This window comes from Argentina silus (assembly GCF_951799395.1).
Source record: "Argentina silus genome assembly, chromosome: 10".
Lineage (NCBI taxonomy): Eukaryota > Metazoa > Chordata > Actinopteri > Argentiniformes > Argentinidae > Argentina > Argentina silus.
In genome coordinates, this window is record NC_139664.1 from 7,942,189 (window position 1) to 7,968,366 (window position 26,178).

General features: G+C 45.7%; 3 protein-coding genes across 3 annotated transcripts; all 3 read right to left on the reverse strand.

Moving 5' to 3' along the window:
- Positions 1 to 31: 31 nt before the first annotated feature.
- Positions 32 to 2,855, reverse strand: gapdh (glyceraldehyde-3-phosphate dehydrogenase). The gene is made up of 4 exons (XM_083678272.1): positions 2,820 to 2,855; positions 2,129 to 2,173; positions 405 to 504; positions 32 to 148 (listed from the first exon to the last, which is right to left on the reverse strand). The coding sequence occupies exons 2-4, from the start codon at positions 2,149 to 2,151 to the stop codon at positions 38 to 40; spliced, it is 234 nt and encodes a 77-aa protein (XP_083534398.1). The 5' UTR covers positions 2,152 to 2,173; positions 2,820 to 2,855; the 3' UTR covers positions 32 to 37.
- A 3,902-nt stretch (positions 2,856 to 6,757) lies between these two features.
- On the reverse strand, positions 6,758 to 7,374 carry nppcl (natriuretic peptide C-like; the record flags this gene model as incomplete). The annotated part of the gene is made up of 2 exons (XM_083678340.1): positions 6,758 to 7,054; positions 7,276 to 7,374. 2 exons carry the CDS (start codon positions 7,372 to 7,374, stop codon positions 6,758 to 6,760), a joined length of 396 nt encoding a protein of 131 aa, XP_083534466.1.
- A 3,064-nt stretch (positions 7,375 to 10,438) lies between these two features.
- On the reverse strand, positions 10,439 to 25,798 carry ncapd2 (non-SMC condensin I complex, subunit D2). The gene is made up of 32 exons (XM_083678304.1): positions 25,707 to 25,798; positions 25,239 to 25,358; positions 25,029 to 25,104; positions 24,845 to 24,903; positions 24,409 to 24,584; positions 23,760 to 23,902; positions 23,519 to 23,646; positions 23,200 to 23,323; positions 22,960 to 23,107; positions 22,665 to 22,862; positions 22,449 to 22,583; positions 21,869 to 21,956; positions 20,910 to 21,135; positions 20,419 to 20,537; positions 19,611 to 19,814; positions 19,265 to 19,439; positions 18,704 to 18,788; positions 18,256 to 18,392; positions 17,075 to 17,207; positions 16,858 to 16,936; positions 16,493 to 16,708; positions 16,175 to 16,335; positions 15,518 to 15,629; positions 15,251 to 15,374; positions 14,960 to 15,115; positions 13,117 to 13,294; positions 12,863 to 12,957; positions 12,502 to 12,582; positions 11,771 to 11,954; positions 11,480 to 11,648; positions 11,235 to 11,360; positions 10,439 to 10,775 (listed from the first exon to the last, which is right to left on the reverse strand). The coding sequence occupies exons 2-32, from the start codon at positions 25,354 to 25,356 to the stop codon at positions 10,693 to 10,695; spliced, it is 4,236 nt and encodes a 1,411-aa protein (XP_083534430.1). The 5' UTR covers positions 25,357 to 25,358; positions 25,707 to 25,798; the 3' UTR covers positions 10,439 to 10,692.
- Positions 25,799 to 26,178: the final 380 nt, after the last annotated feature.

Genomic DNA, 26,178 nt, shown 5'->3' on the forward strand with positions numbered 1-26,178 from the left:
CCACTGAAGTCTACTGAATGGAGACCAGGGAGGGCACTCACTCGTGGAACACGGTGATGACGTGTCCGTCAATGATCAGCTTGCCACCGTCCATCTTGACCTCGCCCTTGAAACGACCGTGGGTGGAGTCATACTTGAACATGTAGACCTGTGGGTGGGGGAAAAGATGAGCTCTGTTGCAGGGTTTTCTAACGGGTGTTTGGTTTAGAAATCGAGGCTGTGGCTATACACATTGCTTTGTTCTGAGGGAAATTATCGACACAAATTAACTTATAAGGAGATACCGATTGAACTTCTATTTTTCTTTCAATAGTGGTTGTATGTGTATCCAGTTGACACGTCCCATGCATATATCCATAGAGCCTTCTACCCCAGCCATCCCTGCCTGGTCCCTGTATACTCACCATATACTCCAGGTCAATGAAGGGGTCGTTGATGGCCACAATCTCCACCTTCTTGGAGTGGAAAGCAGCACGGGTCACCAGGCGCCCGATACGGCCAAATCTGTGAAATAAGTAATCAGAGAATTCACTGCAATGTTTGCCTCTTAGTCCAGCCACTAGATGGCAGTAGTACCTCATCTCACTCAACCTGGTGCTAGTAAGGGATAGCAGGAGAGTAAGGTCAGGAGACAAGGACATACAGTTTACTTCTACAAACTTGTTTTGAGATTTAAGAAATTCAACAACAAACCATGTGGGTACCCAACGTTCCAAGACAATCCCTTTCTAATAGGCATGCAAATCGAAATGAAATTAGTCATGCGGTGTATTTATGGGTCCATCCAACATTTTGCAAAATGCTATACATCTACGGTTCTTGACGGTAACATGGCAACATAGCTGATATGTGCTGTAGGAGGACTGGCCCACCATACATTGCTTTTGAATAACTGATAGTCATAAACTGTACAGAACATGTAGCTGCCAAGGTGACCTCAGAACTCAGAGGGGGAGAGGACAGAGTTCAGGGGGAGAGGGAGGTGTGTTGTGAGCTTGTCTGTGGCTGTACTGTCCAGGGTGTAAAGTCTAACTCAGCCTCTCCCCTCATGTGGTAATACTCCTTCTTATTGACGACAGTGAGCTGTTTGATCTGTAGCTGAGTTACTGTTTAACTACAGGTTCAGACCCAGACAGAGATAAACACTGTCCTCACATAGGTGGAAAGAGAGAGCGGAGGGGGTGGGATAGCGAGAGGAGGAGTAGAGAAGTAGAGAGAGGAGGAGGATAGGTGGAAGGAGAGGAAGATAGGGGAGGAGATAGGTGGAAGGAGAGGAAGATAGGGGAGGAGATAGGTGGATAACCTGACCTTAATGGGGAGGAGTATGTTCCAAAGAAGAATAACATGTATCTATTCAGTTCTAATGACAAGCTAACATCCTGTTACTCGTGACAAAAAACACAAACACAATCCCCAGTTGAGCAAGAGACAAGTTAAGGAGATAGGGGCCGGCTACAGTTTTGCTGAGGACCCAAAGTTCAAAGATCACAGAGAAAAACAAGAAAACACCAGGGTGACTGCCCCTAGGTTTGTGTGCGTGTGTGCGCGTGTGTGTGTGTTGCTGCTCGGCTGAGTATGTCTTCCAATCTGCATAATAAAGTCTTCTCACTCTTTAGTTGCTGTATTATAGTTGAGCTGGTTTAGAATCACAGTAAATGGTTGCTATTATCAGTTCAGACTGTCAACACTAGACAGTTATCTGCCCCCCAACCTTTCTCCAAAGGTTGCCTAGCTAAAAAAAGACTGGGACTCACAGGACAAGAGCTGGGGAGCATACTACCCATAACCAGGGATGGCCCATGTATCATATAACAACATCTTACTGTTGTCACTATGCTACTCTTTTGCAGAGGGATGTGGCACAAAACCCAAAGTTTGGGGTATAGAGTCTGATCTGGGTGCCTGTTGATCAGTCACTTCTGTGAGGTTACCATTGGCATATCCTATGAGTATACTGAAACATTGATCTTATCTGCATGTTTAACTATGGCTCATTATCATTTTAATAATAAGTAAAGCTAAACTGCACTTAGGTGAAAGTTACAGCAAGTGAATCTAGGAGTGTGTGGTTAGTTGTGGTTGTGGGGTTGTGTAGTTGCGTTAGAGGTTAAATTAAGAGGTATCTTACCCATTGACACCGACTTTCACCATTTTGCTGAGTTGGTATAGTCCTCTGGAGGGAGGAGAGGGGGGAGAGGGAGGGGAGAGTGAAAGGAGGGCATTATTAAACAAATATTGACCACCATTTATGACTGCCATACATTACATTACTGATGACAGAACTTTGCAACTAAGGTCTAGCTTTAAGATAAGCACTGTTTTATGGAACAAATATACATGCACAAAACTTCCCAAGAGATAAGCTATCTACTCTGTACAGTATCTACACAGCAAATGACTGCAACTCATAGTAAGTGCATGGAAAAAGTACAATAGATGTGGTACTGTACATGAATTATATATGTTTGTGTCAATTTGACAACATCCAATATGTTTCAAACTATTGACTGTGTAATTGGCTAGTCAATTCAAGCAGATTGCAACAACTTGTAAGCAACATGTTTTACTTGTATCAGTGATATCAAACGTTCCTAGGCAAACTGACTAATTCAAAGAGTTTTGAATTATTGCATCGCATTATGCAATCGTAATAATAACAATATAAGATATTATGAAAAGAACAAGCCATGTCATGCAATATATATAAATATGTTTTAAATATCAAGGTTAAAGCAAAAAAAACTTCTTGCCATCTGCCTCACTTAAACAACTTTGTTAGGGAGGTAAGGAATGTAATTGCTGGTCAGTTGATCATTTACCGTTTGTGAGATGCCTCAGACTGTCTTGCGACTTCGGGTGTGAGTGGGGACGTGCAAAGGTGGGCTGCGTATTTATTTCCACCCGTCGGTTCGACCACGCCCCTTTCTGGCCCGGTTCCGCCCCTTCAGAATGTCAAGGTCGTAAGGAAGCTATGACGAGCAGAGTTTTGGAAACTAAATTTATGTAAGCCCTAAGTAAAATCGATGGCATGAAATTTTTAATTTAGAGTATTGCCGTTGGGTTATTGCAGTTTATAATGTATTCAGTTGACAGTGAATAGAGTGTTGACATTGGCGCAGTTACTTTGATTTTTCTATTCAAATTTCTATTGGTCTCAGGGCCATTCATCAGACCTTGGTAGCCTCTAGCCTTCTCAACTCAATGCTTACACTTGATTTCATTCAGTCTGTCACATTTATCAACATATTTTGATTTTATATTGAAGGTTATTACGTTTTTCAAGCTTCCATACCTAAGTCTGAAGCATAGAGACAGATGAGAACAGATATAAGTCCATAGCGGAATGAAAAAAGAGAGTGTTCCTGACCTTCTCACTAGACAGAGAGAGCCAGAGAGAGGGAGAGAGGGATCAAATCTCTATCTTCCTGACTGTGACATTTACCGCCAAAGACCATGACCCTTCACTTTCAACCCTTCTCTCTCCCCTTTAGCTCTCTCTCTTCTTTCTTTAGCTCTCTCTCTCTCTCTCTCTCTCTTTCCCTCTCTCTCTCTCTCTCTCTCTCTCTCTCTCTCTCTCTCTCTCTCTCTCTCTCTCTCTCTCTCTCCTATAGACACAGTTCCCACCCAGGTGACTTCCATGTTGATGTGTGAAACACTGCCAACTATAACAGCTACTGAGACCAACAAGCAACAGAGTCAACTATATGCTCTTTGGCTTGTGGAACCGACTGGATCTGCTACACTTACAAATGCATGCTTAACTCATTTTTAACTCAAGGATCAAACCTAGACCTTCCACTCGCCAAACACCAATCTTAGCCCACTAAGGTAAAGCCAAGGCTACTCATTACAGGAGAGTTCCAAACCACCTCTGCTACATACACAAGAGCCAGGAGTGAGAAAGCACAGAAACAAGCCATATGAAGACAGAATCATGCATAAGTAGAGTTCAAATGATGGGGATGCCTGAGCAATTCAGATGATTCTGGGGCTCCCCAAGAGTCAATGTGTAATTCCAACCCTGCCTATAGGCCTCTTGTCTGTGCCACAGTAGGCCTGTAGACCACACAACATACATACTGTACCCAACAGCACTGACAAAAAGGAAATAGGTGTGACTAGCAACTCTAATTGGATAATGGCCACTCTGATGGGATGATTTTGACCAGGTGACTTTGTATTTAAACGCCTTGTTCTTTTATTTCAGGGTGGCTTCCCACAGGGAGTGACTCAGTCCTGAGGCATGGATGAGCCTTTTTGCTAGAGACACAATCGCCTGCCTCCTGGGCTGCAGCATGTTCCTGTTTGGCTGAAAAAAAAAGATTTTTACAGGGGAATTGAAATGAAGTACTGAACCGAAAGGAAACCCTGAGAATATGATATGAGGAAACTGAAGCTGTTAAACCATGCCTTATTGCCTCAATAAATGTTTGAAAACCGGTACTCAACCCAGATCCTAGAACCTGTCACTCTTCTACGTTGTGACAATAACATTTAGAATTACATGCTCTCAAACGTACCATATGTGATGCACGTACCACAGCATGTTATCAGTCATGCCACCCTGCATTAATGATTGTCACATGTGTTGAGTTATGGCAGCCTGCCAATCGCGACAGGCATAGTTGAACTACCACGACCCTATGCTCACACACACCAGCCTGGGCCTGCTCTTCACAAGTGAAGGTCAAGAGGTGATGGAAAGGTCAGACTATAATTAGAGCCAGACTGGCCTATCTCCTTGGCCATGGTGTACACCCTATACTGTAAATGACCTGGGCCTCCCTCAGTCACACCACATGTTCTTAGAGTCATGATGGGGCATGTAGTCGATGGCAATAAAGTTTAAGGCCAACTTCTCTCTCAGTTTATGCTCCCATGTACTGTGTATGAACATTGGATTGAATGCATCTGAACAGTACCGTAGAGTTGGCCAGTGTTGTTGTTGAATGCAACTCTCTATGGTGCCCTTTAGAAAATCAGAGGAAATCCTCCGTTGTCTTGAAATGCTTATGAGCCTTAACCTGAAACTTGACTGCAAGCTAAACAGCAGTGACACGCTCATGTTGAACAATATGCTTTTCCCTTAGGTTGAATTCATCTGATTAATGTTTTATGAATATGCCTCTATCCTAACATACATCTAAGACGTATACAACTGGGGTTGCCAAATGCTTCGTAATTATCTGCAATGTACTGTAATGTACATTTGTAATGTCCAAAGTCACTCTAGGTTGAAGGACCTGGCAGGGTAATAAATGGGTGTAGACTGACATCTAGTGGTTTAGTTTAGAACAGCCTTTGGTTTTATTTCTGACATGAGGTAACCGCTTCACACCCATCTGTTTTCCCTCAAAGACTGACACCCATCAACTTATAAACCATAATGTATATGCTATTTTTCATGTATTGCTGCTTTATTCCTCGTTTAGTCCATAGTGAGAATCACCTGTTACTCCCAACCACCTAACCATGTATATCCTATACAGTGACCTGATTGAAATACACTCATAGATTGTAAATATAATCATCATTCTTCATCCCAGTTTACTGAGAGTAACAATAATGGACTATATCCCCTAACACCCACTCCAACCCCTCTGTAGCCTTCTCAGAAGTGCCTGCTTGACCATTGTGTAACCATTGTGTACGACTATATTTGCCAGTGGAAGATGATGTTCTATTTGTCAGTACATGTACCTCTATTTAAATTCCCTCTGAGACTGTAGACTAGCAGAATTAAATCAGTTTTGGAGACATGAGTGTACCTTGATTAGTGAACGACAGAGCAGTGAAAGCCAGCCCTAATCTGGCCACCCACACACACCGTGTGATGGAAGTGGTTAATTTCGCTCTTGGGAAGAAATGTACCTTCTCAATGCACCCCTTGACAGATTTAATAAAGTGCCCGAGTTAAAAATATGTGCTGTGAGAAATTGAATCTCTAATTTGAATGGAAAGGCATGAATTTAGATGTTACATGTCAATATGGAATCAACTAATTGGGTGTGTGGGGGGGGATTCGTGGACGGATCTCACATTGAAAGCTTCCAGAACTTAAGAAGAATCAACAATACACAACACAAACGCAATGGTTTCAGTGTACATTTATTCATGCTAAATATATGTACATGTATGTAAAAACAACAGAGACCAGAAACAAACTACTGAAATTACAGCTATCTTCTTGTTTGTCAAATATTCATGTCCATTAAACATGCAAGAACAAAACTATTTCTACAGGAGTTTAACAATATTAGTCCAGAAACGTAAACCTTTAAATACTTAGTTTTCATTAAAGATAAAGTGCGAGTTCACTGTAAAAACAACATTCAAAGACATAAAATAACAGATCATAACAGAATAACAGCTTGATGTAAACATAGCTTCAATATTTTCAAGATTCAACTGAATACTTAGAAAGGTACAACTACAGCTACCCCTTTCAACAGCCAGGATATAACCAGTACACACACAGTAATGCATTTGGTTGATGGAACCACATTAGCAATACAGTAAGTACACACACTACATGTAGACATCCTCTGTACTCACATGAACATTCTTGTATTCACTGCATTTGTATTTCTATTTATTGTGCCTGTGTGTGCATGTGTAGACGCAGTACTATGTGTGTGTTGATTTGAGAGTGTGTATGTGTTCTTGAGTGTGTGTGTGTGTTCTTGAGTGTGTGTGTGTGTGTGTGTCTGTCTCTTATCCCTTGAGGGACATCATCAGTCTCTTCCTCTCTCCTACACTAGCAGCCCAGTCCGCTCATAGATCCAATCCGGTCCAGTTTAAGGCCGAAGCATCCTCGGTTCCACCCCCTCCGTGCCCTGTCTGGTACTGCCCGCTTCTGATTGGCCAGCGCCCCCTTCAGAAGGCGGAGCCAGGTGCTGTCGGTCTGTGCTGGTAGGTCGACCCATTTGGGGTACTCGGCCACCTTGACCGCAGAAGTGAAAGCCGAGGGCTCCTCTGGTTGGCTGCTCGCCAGATTCTCCAGGTCATCAAGGGTCAAGAGGTCGTTGTAGCGTTCCAGAAACTGCTCAACAAACTAGAGAAAAAAACATAACAGTGCACAGTTAATCAACGTTACCATTCTCTGCCACCCTCTGTCTCCTCTCTTCCCTCCCCACTCTCCCCTGCCTGTTCTCCCCTCACCTCTCCCCTGCCCCCTCTCACTCTCTTGTCTTTCTCCTCCCTTCCTCCCTCTCTGCCTCTGTTCCTCCTTCCCCTCTTCCTCACTCTACTCTGCACACCCCTATCCCTCTGTACCTGGACAGCATCGGGGGACGGATGCAGGGCACGCCCCTCAGTGTGCCCCAGGGGTGCCAGGAGGAGCAGGGTGGCACAGAGCAGCGCTGGGTACAGCATTACAGCGATGAGGTGAGGACGCGTGGGTGCGGGAGCAGCAACGCAGGGGACAAGGGCTGGGCACGACTGCAGAAACCACAGAAAGATATTACCATTCCACCATATATAAATGTATACAGACGATATAGAACATTTATCATCAATGCCACAACATACACACATGCATCAAACAGAGACAGGACCGTTGATTTGGCTGACTCGTATGACTGAGAAAACTATTTATGTTTATCTGAAGACCACACAGAGAAATGACCAATACAACTATGTGCAGCTCAAAGAGAAACAACTGTAAATGCAATTTTACATTTCTACATCTGCAATTCTACAATACTCAGAAATTAGCATTACGTTTACATACCAAATACGTCAATATTCAAAGTCCTCAAACTATACAATGAAATCAAATATTCTCAATTTTACTGAAATGTTGACCTTGATGTTACGATATGATGAGATTAATTTGATTGTCCCTGAAGGGGAACATGTCTCTGCACTCTGACGGATGCTGTACGAAGTATTTCAATCAGAGTCGAGAAGGAAATGATGAATTGATGTCTATGAAACTGTGCAACAGGTATATGCTTTATGGTTATATTCATCTAGAATGGTAAAATAATACATGTTTATGCAGATATATGACTGATTAAAGAATGTTAATAAAGAAACAGTGACAGAATAACTACAAATATTAACACATTTTCAATAACATATTTTACATTACAGTATCACTACATTCTGGATTTTCACAGTCAAACAGCATTATTGCAAATCCATATGGTGAAAGGATAATAGCATGAGAATAACATTATGAATACTCTTACTCTTACTCAACGTGTTATCCATTGAAAACAACCCATGACCTTCCATTGGGTTCCACAGTTAAAAATTCCCTATTCCTCTACATCAGATCTACCTGAAATCCCCACCTGTGTCCTGCAGCATCAGCTGGCACTAAATGAGTGGAAGAAATAAAGAAAGGATGAAATAGCTCACCTCTCCTGTTCTTCTTGTCCAAAGCTTTGGATCTCCGTCTACTTACTCTCACAGGCTATGTTCCATCTCTCCCTCTCTTTCTCTCTCACACACTCGCTCTCTCTCAGCTACCTCTCACTTTTTGGCACACGCTGAAAGCATCACTATCTCGCCCTCTGTCCCTCCTTTCTCTCTCTCTCTCTCTCTCGGTGATGCTATTGAAAGGATGAGTTTGTCTTGCGTCTTGCGTCTTTGTTCACTTGGCAGTGGTTTAATGTTAGTGTATCAGCTGAGATGATGCAGGCCGTTTATACTGCCAACTATCTGTCCCCCTCTCCCCCTCCACCTCTCTCCCCCACTCCTTTGTCACTAGGATGATGTCACAGCATTAGAAAAAAGTGTTTTTCATTTCCAAGGTGACCGGGAGTTGCCGTGGCCGTATCTGTCCTGCTCTGAACACAATGATGTCATGGTGACCAGGGTTAAAGAGCAGACATACAATGGTTGGAAAGGGCCATTGGAGATTTTAAATGCAGTTATGTACTGTGTATATCTCATTCCCTTTCCCTGTGTGGGTCTCATGACTATCATCTCTTTGCAGTCTGTTCCAGGTGTTTCCCATGTAAAGGCTCTTCTTCTCTGGTCTCTCTGTTCACCTGCCTGGTTATCCTGTCACCATTGCCTGACCCAACTAGTAGGAGTGTGTCTTGTCCATCCCTGCTCTGCCATGTTGGGTGTGTTGGTCATGGCATCTCTCTCTCCCCTGTGTGTATGTTTATGTGGTGACCTCTCTCTTCCCTGTGTGTGTTGCCCTCTCTCTCCCCTGTGTGTATCTGTTGGCCTCTCTCTCTCCCCTGTGTATCTGTTGGCCTTTCACTCTCCCCTGTGTGTGTCTGTTGGCCTCTCCCCCTCTCTCTCCCGTGTGTGTCTGTTGGCCTCTCCCTCTCTCTCCCGTGTGTCTGTTGGCCTCTCCCCCTCTCTGTGGTGTGATTTACAGTCTGCCAGTACCATCTGCTACCTGTGCCCCCTGCAGCTTCTTTGCTATAACACCAGCAGGCTCGACGCAATCCCACACACAATCTAACACAATACACATAGAAACCTCAAAGGCAAGTTCAACTTAGATTATCGCAAGCAGACATGTCCTCGTAATCCCAATTGTGCGTCATACACAAGATGGACTGGCAGTTGGGGTCATTACTTTACATATCACTAGGAAAATGAATCACAGAACTATGAATCTGGATACATTTTCTGTATGCAATGTACAGTCAATGATAAAGCCGCGTTTATAGAGGAAAAATAAACCCAGCATTTCACAAACCAAATTATACATTGTTTGTCCAAAGTCAGCAAAGGTGTCCTTTTCTTTTACATAACTCTGACAGGAGTGCTCTCCTCTGTCATTTAAGAGAGGAGATGGGTAGTGTGGGCGAGAGAAGAGAGGAAAGAGATTAGCAACAAAAGAGGGGGGGGGGGGGGGGTGAAGCTAGAATGCGTGGCAGTGCGGAGTGAGAGGAGAGGAGGGGAGCAACAGAGGAGTAACGTGGGCAGCAGAGAATAAAAGAGGAGAGTAGGAGAAATGAGTGTGGTAGAGGATAAGAGGAGACCTTGGAAACGGGAGAGAGAACGGTAGAAGAGATTGATTACAGGAGAAGAGCAGAGGAGCAGAGCAGGATTGCTCCTGTGTCAAAGGGAGAAACTGTGAGCAATTAAGTGCATGAGGTTTCATTACCAAAAAAGAACACGCTGTCATGTTGTTTGGTTGAGGAAAATAAAGTGAAAGCATGTAACAGGTGTCTGGTATTGAAGTTGACAGGCAGGAAAGTGAAGTGAGGGATTAGACAGGGGAGAGAGGGAGAGGGAGGGTGGAGTAAGAGGTAGTAAGCCTGTCTAGCCAAGCTGTGAAACCTCATGAACCTGAACACACACTGACACTTTACTGTCCAAACACACAGAATACCAGGGCATTCAATATTCCTTGTAATGGGGTTATAAATCCACCTCTACTTGAGCGCACACATGCGCACGCGCACACTTCATCCGGTATGCAAAGACCAAGTACATAATAATCAAGACAGGTTATAGGGTTCATACCAAACCATGGTTTATTTAATGTCTTGATTTAGCTACATCGCTTGCAAAAAGTCCAAGTACGGCATGTGCTACCTAGAGCAATGTTACAAATAAAACATGAAATAAAATGGTTATTAAGAGAGTAAAAACAAAAACATTGATGAAGACTTGAGACTTCAGACGGAGGCAATATTTAAGTATAAAAATAATAATTAAAAAAAAGAACAGGACAGGTGACAGAGACATGAAAAGAGGACAGGAGAGGGGGGATCAGTGTCGGAGGCGAGTGCGTCTGGACGAGCGGCCAATGGGCGTGGTCACCTTGGGGGTCTCACTCTCAGCCATGACAGCGTCTGATTGGGTGAAAGACAAACGACCAGCCATAAGTAAAACAGTAGGTCTAACAGTCAGATGTCCAAAACAAAACAATTCCATTCATCCAGCCTGAACTTATCCCTAAAGAAGTCTGATTACCTCCCCAAATATCAGTCTGGAACATGTTTATTTCAGGACAACTCTCAACTGAGGTGTGTAGGAATGAGTGTGTGGCCTCCAAGTACCTAGAATGTAGCTCTACAAATAAATCATGTGTTGACAAGACGTAATCACAGTGGACAGACATCCAAAATGCTAATCGAGGGAAGAACCACTCATTTGGCTCTTCAATCTTGCTTTGGTCTTGTTGCCAAGAGCACTGCCGATGCATAACAAATCCCTTTCAAAGCGTATTACCATCTATCTGGAAAAGACTCAAAAAAAAGAATGTACCAAATCAGAGCCCTCTGATTTATCCTGCTGAAGTGCAGACTCACATTCCTCGTCCTCCTCTTCGTCACTGCTGAAGGTGATGACTGTTTTCCTGGAGGATTTGCGGGTGGGTCTGGGAGTCACAAAGCTGCTATCGTCATGGTGACTGGATACAGAGGGCTTTGCTTGACCTATGAGCCACAGAGAAATGGTCCTCATTTAGTCACATGCTAGAATTAAATGTATGCATGCATGTATGTATGTGTGTGTGTGTGTGTGTGTGTGTGTGTGTGTGTGTGTGAGCACTAACCTCTCTTTGATCTTGCTCGTGCTTTTCTGGGCATCGGTGTGTGTGTGACGGTGCTCTCCGTGTTCTCTCCTGCCTCCCCCCGGTTCTCCTCCGTCTCAGGGCTCTCTACGTTCTCCAGCCCTCGCGTGTGTACCGCCGTCAGACGCTTCTCAAACTCCTCCACCTGGGCCTGAACAAGAGGAGGGAGGGACACCGAGCCGGATCAGTAACAGGAATAGTGAAGAGCATTTGTCTTAATATTGCACAAGGCTAAAGAGCTAAAACCACAATAGAAATGGAATCTTCCAGTACCTTGAGCTGAGGCTTGGCCCCACGGCGCAGCTTAGCCATGATGGAGAGCAGAGGCTGGTACACGCCCGCCTCAGTCAGCTTGTCACTGTAGCACTCCCAGCACTCCTGCAGTCTCTTCAGACCTCGCTCACACATGGACAGCAGGGACAGGGAGACGGCCAGGTCACACCACTGACGCTCCGTTCTGCAAGGAGAGAACGAGGGAAGGAGGCGGAAAGAAAGAAAGAGTTTTGTTAGTGTGAAATTAAATGGAACTTCTCTTTCAAAGCCATGTTTTTTTGACCTGGCATTTAGGTAAATCCAGCCCTTATCCTGTCTGACTCGTTCAGTCTATGGCATAATGTGAAATGCCCTTTCTGTGAAGTCTGAGAGTGATGAGTCAGACAGAGGCCTGAGTCTTCCGTTCACAGAACACTGGGCTGTCTTAATGCTCCTGGTACAATGGGGTAACTGAGGCCAGCAGTTACAGCAGGGATGGAGAGCAAACGAGAGAATAGAGAGGAGAGTGTGGGCGATGCGGCCACAGAACAAATGTCTCTTTGGTCCAGTTCTGAACTTTGCGGCGCCTTGAACACACACGAAACCACAAGATTAGAGTGAGGCAGAGTGGGAACAGGGCAAAGAGGGGACATGGGAGGAGAGAAGTTGGAAGGTAGGAGGTGGGGGAGGAGAAGAGAAGTTGGAAGAAGAGGAGAGAAGATGGAAAGTGTAAGAGAGGGAGATTGGCTCACTTTGCAGTCCTGAAGCGCTGACACAGCTTCTCCACTAGAGACTCAGTCTGCCTCTCTTTGGTGATGTAAGAGAACAGCTGTCTGGGAGGGAGAGCGTTACACAGCATTATAATAAGGCATTAAAACATCACTCACTGACATTAGCATCACATTTACATTTCATTCAGCACTCTTCGTCGCAACAGGTTTTAAACCAATGTCACGATCTGGCCAGAGCCTGCCAAGTCATCCACAGGGTGTATAAATCCTTTGAGTGCACACTCTGTGGGCGACCCACACACACACACACAGTCAGATGATCAAACAAAGAGGACACTCATGGCCAACTGAACACAACACATTGGACAGACAATGGACTCACTTCATAATGGTGTGGAAGTTTTCCTCGTTCATGCCCCTCTCTGGATCGGACAATCGACTGATGATGTCTGGCAGCAGGTTGTAGATGGCGTTGTCCTGGGAAGGGATTTAAAAAAAAAAAAAAATTATTTAAAAGACTGAGATGCCACTGTCTGATGTAGTGCATCAAAGATCATCTCCAGAGTGTCTCTCTGTCCACAGTACACAACGTGTGTGTGTGTGTGTGTGTGTGTACGCATGCATGTATGTACGTACCTTGGAGGCCAGCTCGTTGAAGAAGTTGAGGGCAAGGCTGGCGATGTGGGTCTGGGGGTCGATGAGCAGCACGGCCACCTCGCTGACCTGACCTTTGACCTTCAGCACGTCCTTCAGCACCAGCTGGGTCAGGACAGTCACCGCCGTCTGCCTCACCGATGTGTTCTCATCACTCAGTCTGAGAGAGAGGAGGAAGACACACTAGAATTGACTACATAGAACACAACCCTCTGCCTGAGAGTCAGAGACATGATCAGATGTTCATTGCAGATAGGCCAGCGAGAGGGTAACCTATCGGAGGTTCTGACACTAAATGTCTGCTACTGGCTGGCCTGGTGGGTGGGTGCTACACACTGGCAGGGGATAGAGTAAGTAAGCCCATATAAATGTAAAGGCATTTTGAGGCCTGGTGGAAAGCTCTGCACAAATACAACCTATTATCTCAGGATACTTGGCAGAAGAACCAGACATTTGTATGTGAAAGACAAAGACTGCTCATATAGTAGATAGCTTAAAACCACAACGGCACACATACATGTGCAACAGAGAATTAATACAAGAGTGGAATTATTTGTTAATACCCTTATCAGGTCTCCACAGTGTCCTCTTTAAGGAGTCTGTACATAGTAGAGGTGTGTGGGAGACAATTAGAGAATGCTACAAAAAAAACTTATCAGCACGAAAAACGCTGAGGGATTACAATTCACACTGAAAAGCCCGAAGAATTCAGCTGTTTGTCTGAGACACCTCAAATGTGAGAAAAACTGACCATTATAATTAACATTTTACAAAGCTGAAAAGATGAAAAATGGGACATATGCAGGAAGACCTAACAAAGAGTAATTAAAGTTCTTTTTTTGGAGGGCGGGGGGGGTTGGGCCCTCAATAGAATCTCAATGTAGTAGGAACAATCAGCAATCACCATTAAACTTTTTCCGATGAACTCTCCTTCCTACGGACTCTCACCCGGACCTATGAGTTCACCTCAAATTACCCCTCCCTCCCTCTGTACTCCCTATGTAATTATAACACACTACTTAGGAAAGCTATAAACCAGTAATTAAAGTAGTTCTCTTGGTGTGTCCTTGTAATAAAAAAAACAAAAAACTGTGGTCCTCCGTGGCTCAGTTGGTAGAGTATGGCACTAACAACACTTAGGTTGGGGGTGTGATTCCCACTGGGACCATATATACTGAAATGTATGCACTCACTGCAATGTAAGTCGCTTTGGATAAAAGCATCAGCTAAATTGCATATATTATATAATAATATATGTTGCTGCCACAGTTTGGGGGGGGGGGGTCGAATATTGGAGAGCATAATATGCTGGCCGGTTGCTATGGCAACATGAGCAGAGGTCAGAAGGCAGGAGAGGAGGCGATAGCATACAGATCATATCTGGAGTTTTTCCGCCCGATTAATAATGAAAATGGAGGGAGAACTTTTTCAATCATGTGGTTCAGTGGAGCGTCTTGACAACAGCAACACTTTGTTGTCTAATGGAACATCTGAGGACTTGGACGCGGAGGGGGGCTGAAATGTACACACTGATGGGGATGTTGGCTGAAATTGAACACGCTCTTCAAAATCCACCCACTGAGTCATTAAATCACAGCTTGTTCACTCCAATCATGGCATTAACAAGAAGCAAGGGTATAGAAATGCATAAGCAGAACAATAATGGTGCAACGCAGTTGACAGGTGATGAGGAAACAATTAGGAACTAATTATATCAATGTAGGCCTCTCATGAGCAACATGAGCAAAGAAGAAAATAAACAAACTATGAGGGAGGACAATTAGCTGCTTGGTTAGTTTGAAGTGTGTGTGTGTGTGTGTGTTACCTGGCATAGAGGTTCTGTGTCCAGGGCTCCAGGATGTTGGGGAAGCGGACAGTGAGGTCTCCCAGGGCGATGATGGCGTTGGCCCTGACGACAGGCAGAGTGGAGCGCTCAAGCACGGTGAACAGAAGACGGATGTGCTCCTCACACACTGATGGACTAACACAGGAGAGAGAGGGGCAGGGTAAGACACACACACACACACACACCAAAAATGCACAAAAAGTAGTATTGGCCCCCTTAGAGGAAGTTCTTACACAGAGTTGAGGAAGATAGACACAGGGTGTATCCTACCTGATCATCATGAACTGGGAGAGGGCCAGGCAGGCAGCGGTGTTGAGCTGGGGGTGGGAGTAGCGCCCTGGGGAGCTACACACCCTCACCAGCAGAGGCAGGAACGAGCACAGCAGGTTCTCCTCTATGAGAGAGAGAAAGAGAGAGAGAGAGAGAGAGGAGATAAACAAGAAAAGACAAGTGTTGGTTTTGAGTTAGGTTGTTCAGTTATAAACACGCAATCAAGACAGAATAATCTGATCAGGAAAAACCCGATCCATTTCTCACCAGCCAACAGTTCAGTCTCACAGATCTTCCTGATCAGCTCCGCCTCTGTGTCCTCCGCTGACGCGCCAATCAACCCGAGCTCCTCCTCCACAGAACTCTCATTGGCTGCTTGCTGTTTAAGAAATCATGAAATCCAAAATGTCACAACTCCCACCCCAAACTCATTTACATACTATAAATAGTGTATTATCAGAGTAATTATGATAAACTGAGTCCCTTAAACCCCCTGATGGGCAGACTCATCAAGACCTGCCAATCATTTGGTCCCCAGTGGGACCAAAATAAAGCTAATCAAGGGCCCTCCCACTGAGTTAAGTCCCTCTCTGATTGGCAAGATAATAATCTGGCTCACCAGGAGGCTCCAACGGCCTCATTTCACAAACCAACATTCTCTTGTCTTAACTTCTTCTTCATTAAACTCAATTAGCAGTATTTTACATCTCAAGAAAAGGTCATCATTACCATTACATGTACACTAAGTACAGGGCTTCTGGATTGATAGACTTGTTTGCATCATTGTAAATGAGTTAACATTGGTTTCTACTGCATAAACAAACATTCAGTTTTCCTTCCTGCCTAAAAATTAAGGTAGCCTGGTACCAAGTCTCCCATATCTCTCTGTCCCAGGGAGAATCTTCACTGTTAAACACTACTGACCTTGGCCTTGCTGGAGGGGCCCTTCTCCTTCTCCTGCCTCTCCTCCGTCTCTCCTCTCCTCCTCCGCAGCTCAGAGCTGACGCTACGCTCCAGGTGAGACACCTGCCAGAACGCCACGCAGCCAGACAGAGAGAGCAGCTGGGCCAGAGACACACAGCTTACTACAGGAGAGAGAAACACACACACATGCCACTGTGAGGGGAAGAAAGGCCTGCCACACAGAGGCAGTTAAACCTGTCACTATGAGAGGGTGAGAAGTGATGCACTCTACTGTAGTGCAACAATAGTTCCTGCATCAATCTCTCCCCACTGTCCCACCTTGTTCACACTGTTCTTCAGAGTCCTGAGAGCCACCCGATAATTGGGTGGCGTCCTTGTTGATCTCCCCGCCCTCTGCAATCTGGTCCAATAGGAGACGTGTGCAACGTTGGAGCAGTTTGGAGCAGAGCTGGTCTGGGGACTCCGCCAGGAAGTAAAGCAGACGGACAGCCTGCTCCATGAAGCTCTGCCAATAACAGTCTGCCATCACCACACCTGGGCACAGACAGAAACATACAGTCAGACAAGCGCTTTGCATCTTGGTACACTGGTGTCAACGAATTAATGTGGGAACCATTTTCATATGTGGTGAGGATTATGCAATGACTTCTTCCGACTCTTGAGGTGTGTGTGTGTGTGTTTACCTTCCGCGATGGCCTGGGTGATGCAGGTGAAGAGTTGGTGATCCTGGGGTAGTCTAAACGGGGCTCCCTTTTTTGATTGCTGCAAGGAGAGAACCAGAATAAGTATCCATGCAGTATACTCAAAGATACTAGTGTGTGTGTGGGACTGGGTGCATTTTTCTAACCTGGACATAGTCTCATGTTACAAGACCGTATAGGTGCCGGTGTGTGTTCTTACCCTGACATGGTCTGTGATATTGCAGATGGTGATGACGGAGTCTCTGGCCAGTAAGAAGTCTTCAGTCACTTTCTCCCCAAGAGCAACCGAGCACAGAGTGTCCAGATTACTAAGGACCACCTCCCTCTCTGTCCTGTTATCACACACACACACACGTTATTTTACACATGGGAATGTGTGTGAGAGTGCGTGTTTGGTGAAACACAAAAGTGATGTGGTAAAGCGCATTTAGTCCAACCAATAGACTGCGCACACACACATCATTTGAGCAGTTAGGATGCCCTCCAGATCCATTTATCATCCCCTGTGCTCTGCCCTCCCCAGTGCCAGCCTATCTGGAAGATAATGTGTGTGGGAGGCCGGGTTAGTGGAGGGGTTAGAGGAGGCGCCGAGAGGATTAAACAGGTTATGAATTCTGGGCGGTGGAAGAGAGGCTGCGTGGTGCGGTACAGTGTGGGTGGACTGCAGATAGTCCTCCTCTACTTTTTCCCTCTCACTCTTCCCTCCAGCGATGGCAGTCTTTGAAGTAGAGTGACAAACGCGTTTTAAAATCAAATTCATTGAAAAACGCTGGCAGACGGCCCAGACTTCTCTCTGGTCGTGACTTCTACTCACAATGAGGAGCAGTGGGGGTGGGTGGGGGGGCTTTGAAGAGGCTGTCAATCTGCAGGTCTAGGATTAGATCACCTTATGTCAACAACACGCAACAGCATTAGGAGGCTAAGTATGATCAGCACTTAGAAGTAACTTTGTCTTCGATTACAGCTTGGTAGCCCTCAGATTATTAAGAAATCGCTCATAGCCAACTGTATTACTGAAGAGAGATGGGTGACTCCCTGCCACACACACACACACACACACACACACACACACACACACTGTCAGCATCCTCCCAGTAATCATCTCCTGTGTTTCTTTAGAGGAAGACTACGTTGGGTGGAGCTGTCACTGTAGGCCGACCCTTACAGCAGAGCAGCAAACCTCCGCTACACTGCCAAGATTATCGGCCAATCAAGGCAAGGGAGAGCCCAACTCTCTCGTTCAGTCGGTTCGCATTCGCCTTGGTATCATCACTGGGCAACAAGAGGTCAAAGACGGGCAGGAGGAGAACTACTCAGAAACCTAGATGCAAATATGCACGTACAGAAGGTAGAAAAAAAACGTGTGTGCACGTGTCATACCGTGCAGCCATGCCCAGTAGCAGTACTGCAGCTCGTCTGTGCAGGCTTGTGGTCTCTCGCTTCCCAGTGAACCTTTCCCACAGGACCTGCACCACCGTGGACTCCAGACTGCTGCCACTGCCAAAGAATTCTTGCACCTAGTGGGGCACAGCCAGGATTAGAATATATATTACAGTAATAACACATTCATGGTTTAGTGCTGGCTATCAGGATAACATAATAGCTACCTGCCTTCGTCAAAACTAAAGTGATTGTAACATTCTAGAGAGACATGCTCTGAGCCTATCCTACTCCATATTCTTCTGTGTTAAAAGCGATTATTTTACTCCAATGATCGCCAAAACAATTATTCTGTGGCCTACTCATCAGCTCTAGACACTGGGTCGTTCTCCAGACAGACAGGGTTGATAATAGTCATATTAAGAGAGTAAAGAAAGTAGTAACTCACTATCTCCTCCAGACACTGGATGGTCCCGAGAGAGGCGTCCACCATCAGCTCAGACAGACTGTCCACCAGAGTGTAGGCTTTGGCCCTGAGGGAGAAAAAAATTATAATAAATAAATAAATTCTCAAGAAAGACAGTATTTCCGAGTCTGTTTGCAGTAGTCACTACCTTTAACTTCAAAGTAAGTTAAAGTTAGCGGTAAGGACTGGGGGCAGAGTCATCTGAGGGCACCTTCTACCTGGAGCCAATGGCTCTATCAGCAGTAAGGGGCTGGTGGGTGGGAGATTAACAAGCTCACAGTAGAACATTGGGGTCACTGATGAATTAAACCCCTTGGCGTAATGTCTTAGGTGTTGGAGTGGTAGACAGAAGATTGCCGGATCCCGTTTCCCAGCTCGGGATACATTCAACAGACAAAACCGGGTGAGTTTCAGACGATTGAAATGTCATTGCAACTGCTCATCACAAGATAATCTGGTAAAATGTTGCTACATCTTCAATATAACTTATAACCTTTAACCGTAGATCTATGGGAGTGTGGATGTGTGTGTAACAGTACTGACCTTATGTTGTCTCCCTGGGGGTTGAGGTAGAGGTGTCGGTAGGCCTGCACCACAGCGTCTTTGACGGCGGTGTCCGTCGACCAGACCAGAGGCAGCATCTTCCTCACCCCGGTCAAAGAGTTGGCTACGCTGAACTCACACACCGTCACACAGAACTGCACCGCCTCCTGGACCACTGACACACACACACACAGATTAATACACAACGTAAGCAAGTGCATCATTTGTAAAATTTGAAAACAATAAAATTAACGGGTGTTCTGTTTTGCTTGTCTCCAGAAGTTGCGATGTATGTTCCTGATGTATGACCAGTCACTTTCATGCATGCATGTACGCAGACATATACCTGATGTGGTTTTGAGGTAGAGCATGGTGTTTATGACAGCAATGGCTCTCTCCACTTGCAGGGCGAAGCTCTCTGTATCTCTCAGGTACTGCACCAACATCTCCTGCTTCTTCAGCTCGCTCTCCACCACCCCATCCTTCTCTCCCTCCTTCTGAGGGGTTGGGGGCAGGTCTTCTCTTAGCTCAGAGGTGTCCTGGTCAGGGCCTTGAAAGGAAGATTTAAAGAGTACGGCAGGAAAGATGATCCACCCAAATCATATAAACAAATTGCTGTCCACTGCAAACACTTTCCAATTTGAACCAACAGAATATCATGGGCTGTGAGTAACAGAGCTAGGACAGGCAATGGCAGGAAATGGTATGGAAACCTAATGCACCATCAAACCCATCACTTAAACACACCCTGCACACAATCCTAGACTGATGGATTTGCCCTGACCAATTTGAGACTGATTGAAGTTGCTCTAGCCGCCATATCAGAGAGCACACGCTGTGAGTCTCTCTGAAAGAGCCCAGCCGCGAGGGACTTCTGCTCCTCACAGCAATCTCACTGGCACAAACCACCATCACCCACTCAGCCTAAACAGTACAATGCACTGTACAATGTGGGCCCATCTCCTTTATAGTTAATGTAAACCTCTCACAACCCTAATTGATTGATTTGCCTTAAACAACTTGATTGTGTTTGGATTGATGAGTCTTTCCTCTTCTACGGTGTTCATTTTAAAAGCTTAAAAGCTTTTCCTTAATAAGCTGGATAAGAGCATGTGCTGGACGCCAGGAAGGTAAAAGATGAGTAGAGTCTTTACCTTTGAAGAGCAAGGCCATTGTGTCCATCAGAGTCTCAGGGGTGAGGGTGGACAGAGAGGAGAAGATCTCAGATTCAGGGAACAGGTTTCGGGCTCGCACGCACAGACGCACCGCATTCCTGAAAACAAACAATATCCAATTCAAACCACATTAGAATAAACAACAAAGCCATTTGAGAGCTCGAAAGCAATTTAATGAACCATTCCCTTAAAAGAAGAATAGATTGAGAGAACCAGAGGATACATTTTGCAGACCAGGGCAAAAATTATCCTCTGGTTTTCTCAATCTATTCTTGACAGGAATGATCCATTCAATTTATTTTGAGCTCTCTGGTATGCCATGATTCAAGGTAAGAGTTTGAATGTACATTTACATTCCATGAATGTAGACTGGTTGTGTCATTCTTAGGATCAGGGGTAGATCTTTATTTGGCTGCTTGTGGCTCACTGCTCTGGACACCTGCTTGTGTGTACTCTGTGGTTTATCTCACCTGTATTTGTTGACGCGGAGAAACTGTGCTATCTGCACAGCTGTGGCCCTGTCGTCCCTTTCCTCCTCCTCCGCCTGCCCTCCCTCCTCTGCCTGCACGCCCTCCTCCTCCTCCTCTCCTCTCTTCTCCTGCTCTCCCTCGCTGGTGGGCTCCAGCTCTGCTCTGGCGGTGAGGAGCAGCTCCGGCTCCATGGCGGTCCACAGCTCAGAGGCTCTGATCACTGCCACTAAAGAGAGGGTGACGAGGCAATTATGTATTAACTGGCAGACTGACAAATGTCGAAGAGCTGTTGAACATTTTAAAAAGACTCTATCTGGCATAAGGCAGACTAATCATTGCACAGTGTGGTAGTGGAAGAGGAGGACAATTGAGGGGTAATCAGTCAAATGACAGGCACAGAATGAATGACAGATTTACTTTTTACAAGGTAAAAAAGGATGGGAGGGGGGCAAGAGGGGAGAGGCACAGTGATTATGGCTGTGATTGGCACCACTTAAACACCAGGGAAACAATGCTGTTCGATTTGACAAATACAGTAGTTAAATTGCCCTCAGATTAAAAGAAGTCGCTCATGACCGACTGAATATTGAGGAGAGCTAGGTGACTCCCTGCCACACACACACACACACACACACAAAACACACACTGTCAGCATCCTTCCAGTAATCATCTCCTGTGTTCCTTTAGAGGAAGACTACGTTGGGTGGAGCTGTCACTGTAGGCCGACCCTTACAGCAGAGCAGCAAACCTCCGCTACACTGCCAAGATTATCGGCCAATCAAGGCAAGGGAGAGCCCAACTCTCTCGTTCAGTCGGTTCGCATTCGCCTTGGTATCATCACTGGGCAACAAGAGGTCAAAGACGGGCAGGAGGAGAACTGACACTCCAAGTGTGGGGAAGGAATGACAAACGGGTTTGAAAAGAGAAATATTTGACAAGAAGAAAAGGTGTGCATTTACCTGGCGCCTTCTCCTGCAGTTTCTCTTTCATCTCTCGTAGTTTGGCTGTCTCCTTCTCAAGGGGGGTTTTCAGGTCAGCGCTGCTCAACTGAAACAGCAAAACACTAACTTTTCACACACTCCAATCCCAGCATGTTTCTACAGCCTACGGTCTACTGAACAGTCGACAGAAGCTATGGAATTTCTATAGTACAATAATGAATAGACGGAATTTATTCTAGAATGCCCTCAGATTAAAAAAAGAAAATACTCATAGCCCTCAACAAAGAGTTGTCTCCTGCCATCTCCCATTTCTCTGGGACGGGCCAAGTATGAAGGAGACCACTAGTTAACTGTTGATGGGCCCTTACAGCAGAGCAGACAATCTCCACTGCACTGCCAAGATTACCCACCAATCTCTTAGCCTGACTGGCTCATACATGCCATGATATCATCACTGGGGTTGTGTGGAATGTATACAGTCACAAGCTACCACAGATTCATAAGACCACAAATACCCAGAATACAAGTAGTGTGTGTGTGTGTGTGCGTGCACACAAGCATTTTGAAGCTGTAGGATGTGTGTTGTGTGTGTGTGTACCTTGCAGCTGTAGGGGTTGTGAGCGATGAAGGCAGCCAGCAGCTGGATGGCACTCTTGACCACATTTATGGATTTGTCCATCAGCCGTCCCACAGCCAGCCCCATCACCTCACTGTATCTGCACAGGGGCAGAGCCTGCCGGAGCAAACAAACACACATCAGTCACAGAGCTAGACGCAATCTGCAGGGAGGAGATGTACTGAATAGTACACACACCTTGCTATTGACGATGCGTGTGTAGACCTGCAGCACACGTGCCCTGACGTGAGAGTGTGTGTCGTGTAGGTGTTCTTGGATTGTGTCCATGAAGCGGTCGCGGGCAGCTTTACCAGAGTCGTCCAGCCCGTCTCCACTCAGGACCCGCACCAGGACCTCGCCAAGAACCTCACACACTGCCACACGCAGACTGTGGCTCTGGAAGAGAGAGATCAATTAATGCACTGTCGTCTTATGCATGTATATATGTGTGTGTGTGTGTGTGTGTGAGAGAGAGAGAAAGAGAATGTCATACCTCTCCCTCCAAGTGTGTGAGCAATACACTGATGTTGGGGATCATGGTTTCAGGCACCAGAGTGCCTAGCTCAGACAGGAAGCTGGAGAAGGCTTTGACCCCTGAGCCCTCTCTGGCCAGCTCCTCACTCGACTTCTGACCAATCTCCCTGTGAGAAGAGACACACGTCAGTGGGGTCAGCACAAGGGACACACCACTGACCATGTTTCGCATCGTAGAGACAGAAACAGCCCTACTGACCTCATGACCTCTCCTACGATGGCCTTGGTTCCGTACTCTGTGCTCCATACAGACACAGCCTGGGCACACACTGACGACAGCTGCTCAAAGTGCTGCAGCAGCTGAATCACCTTCACACTGGCTCCTGGGGACCGAGGGGCGATGACAGGGAGATGGCACTTGTCATGACAAAAGTGTACTAGGGAGGGATCCTAGAGCCTGATGGCTGAACCTTTTTGTGATGTATTCATCTATACAGACCATTAATGTGAACTGATTCATGTGCACAAAGATGTTGACAGTGAACAGGTGTGTGTGAGAGAGAGAGAGAGAGACCAACCTAGGAGGTGGTTATACTTCTTGACTAGCACTCCCAGCAGGTGGATAATGGCATCACGGGTGGGCTTGGTCTTCATGTGGCTGATCGTGGGGTTCTCCAGGAGCTTGTAGCAGCAGCATGTCACACAGCTGAGAACACACACAAACAAACTTCATCAGATTGGTGCTATTCCAAGACCGGGAAATGATAGACCCGATCAGCTGTAAACAGTACACACACAGTATGCCTCCCTGTTCTGTACCTGATGAACTCCTCCTCCACTAGGGAGAGGCTCCAGAGGGAGCGGATGTCCAGCTGGAAGAGCTGGTTGAGGGTCTGCAGCACCGTCTCCCTCTCAGAGTCCCACTGCAGCAGGCCCTCTCCACTCGCCTTGCCCTTCTTAGCCTGAGGGACAAGACAGGGAGGGCAGAGAAGATTAACACCAGGCGCATAGATAAAAAGGACCCGGTGACAACAATAAGAACTAGATGCATTCTCATCTGTTTTTAAATGCCCTCAGATTACCAAAGAAGTAGTCATAGCCCTCAAAGGCCCTCAACAAAGAGTTGTGTCTCCTTGCCAACTGACACACACGCACACGCACACACACTGTCAGCAGCCTTCCTCCTGCCTTCTCCCATTTCTCTGGGAAGGGCAGAGTATGAGGGAGACCACTAGTTAACTATAGATGGGCCCTTACAGCAGAGCAGACAATCTCCACTGCACTGCCAAGATTACCCACCAATCAGGAGGCTGGAACACACAATCTCTTAGCCTGACTGGCTCATACTTGCCATGATATCATCACTGGGCATTCAAATACATCAGGTTATGGAAGCACAAATAGACAGAATATATGTGGGTTAGGCCTGGCTAACTACTATACATGCTGCATTAGCAAGCAGATATACCTTGCTGGGTGCAGTGATAATACTCTGCCTGTATGAGTCGCTTTCCAGGGACTCTGTAAGTTTGCAGAGCAGGAAGACACTCATTTTCACAGCATTGAGCTGCTCCTTACGATCTGGGGCAGAGAGTGTGTTGGCGAGGAGGAGGGAGGGCAGGGAGACAGACAAACCACTGACCACTGTGGGAGAGGATAAAGGGAAGGAGTGAGTAAGACAGTATAACAACCACTGCTGTTTATCTAATATTGGAAATCTTTAAATCTGGGCCAAATAAATATTGCTTAAAAACTGCCATGGCATAAACCTGCTGTCATGTGTATGGCAGTGAGACATGAAATTGAGAAACTGATAAATAGAGAACATGCAAAGGATAATCTCATGTCCCTAGGCAGGCAACAATTCATTCAGAAGCTTAAATTTCAACACCACCAATACTGACCTTGTATGAGTAACTCCAGGGTGTCCTCTTTAACACTCAAGTCCACAGCATTGCTATGCCTGGGTGAAGTGCAGCAAGCAATGTGTGAAAATTCAACATAATTAAATACAAAACAGACTTGATACATTACTTTGTTGAGCTGTTCTTTTCAGAGCTGTTCTGTTTTAGAGTGGTCTATACTCACTGCAACACACTGTAACCGGTGTCAAAGTGCTCCAGAATACACAATGGACCCTGACTCCTCAGTGCTGCCTTGAAGCCTGAGCAGAGGGACGACAATGAGTGCGAAAGAGCTGAGCAACAGGCCAGGTTTAGTTACAAAGTATCCATATTCCCAATGGAATTTGACCATACCAACTGCATGACATGGGTGACACCATACTGTACTACTTACTGCTGAGGTGGGGGGGCAGTTGTTTCGGGGAGACGACATCCTGAACCACATACTGGTTAATGCCGCCCGTTTTAACCAGGTCACTCACGCACACAGGCACAAAGAAGTCCCACGACATCACTGTCAACAAAATAACTTGTTGTTAACACAGGCCGGGAGGCTTGCATGCTTGCTAGTTAGCTTAGCTAGCTAGCTAAAGACAAACGACCAAAACAAACATATTCCCCAAACAAGCGTTTACAACTTTAGGGAAATTATCCAGCCAACTGATATCGTACTTTGTTACTAGTTTGCTCGGAGTGTGGTAACTAGCTAGACAGTAAACATCGGCTAGTGCTAACTAGGCTAGCTAGCAATCAACGAATGCGAGTGGGTGATGTTAGCTAGCTAGTTACCCAACTATAACAAAAAATACTATCAGTTATGCACAGCAATAAGTGTACATGGCGAAACATAATCAACACTTACCCGAATCTTTTGAAGTGCTCTTCGCCACTATCTCAAATGTTTACAGGTTGTGTGAAGGTGGCAAATCACTACAACTGTCGACAACGGTTCTGAGCGAAGGTTTTGAATTTCCCCCTCAACGCGCCAAAGGAACTGCGTCATCCCCGTCCCCTCCCCCTGCCCCTCCCTCCTCCCCCCCTCCCCATCCAGTGTGCAAATGGTGCCACCTACCTGAAGATAATGAACAATGTCTTTGTCAGTGAATAAAACATTGTATTTTATGCAACGTTACTGAAATAAACTAAACTTTTTTTTTTTATATATCAAGGCCAACTATATGACATTGGTTTAATCACACATTCAATTACACTTTTAAAAGGTTGGCTGTTTGGTTTAGCATGAATTCTTTTGAGAATAAATGATAGTCTACAGTATTGCGCCTAAACACAAGCTGACTCAATTCAGGTACAGAGCGACCCTTTATGTAGTTGTG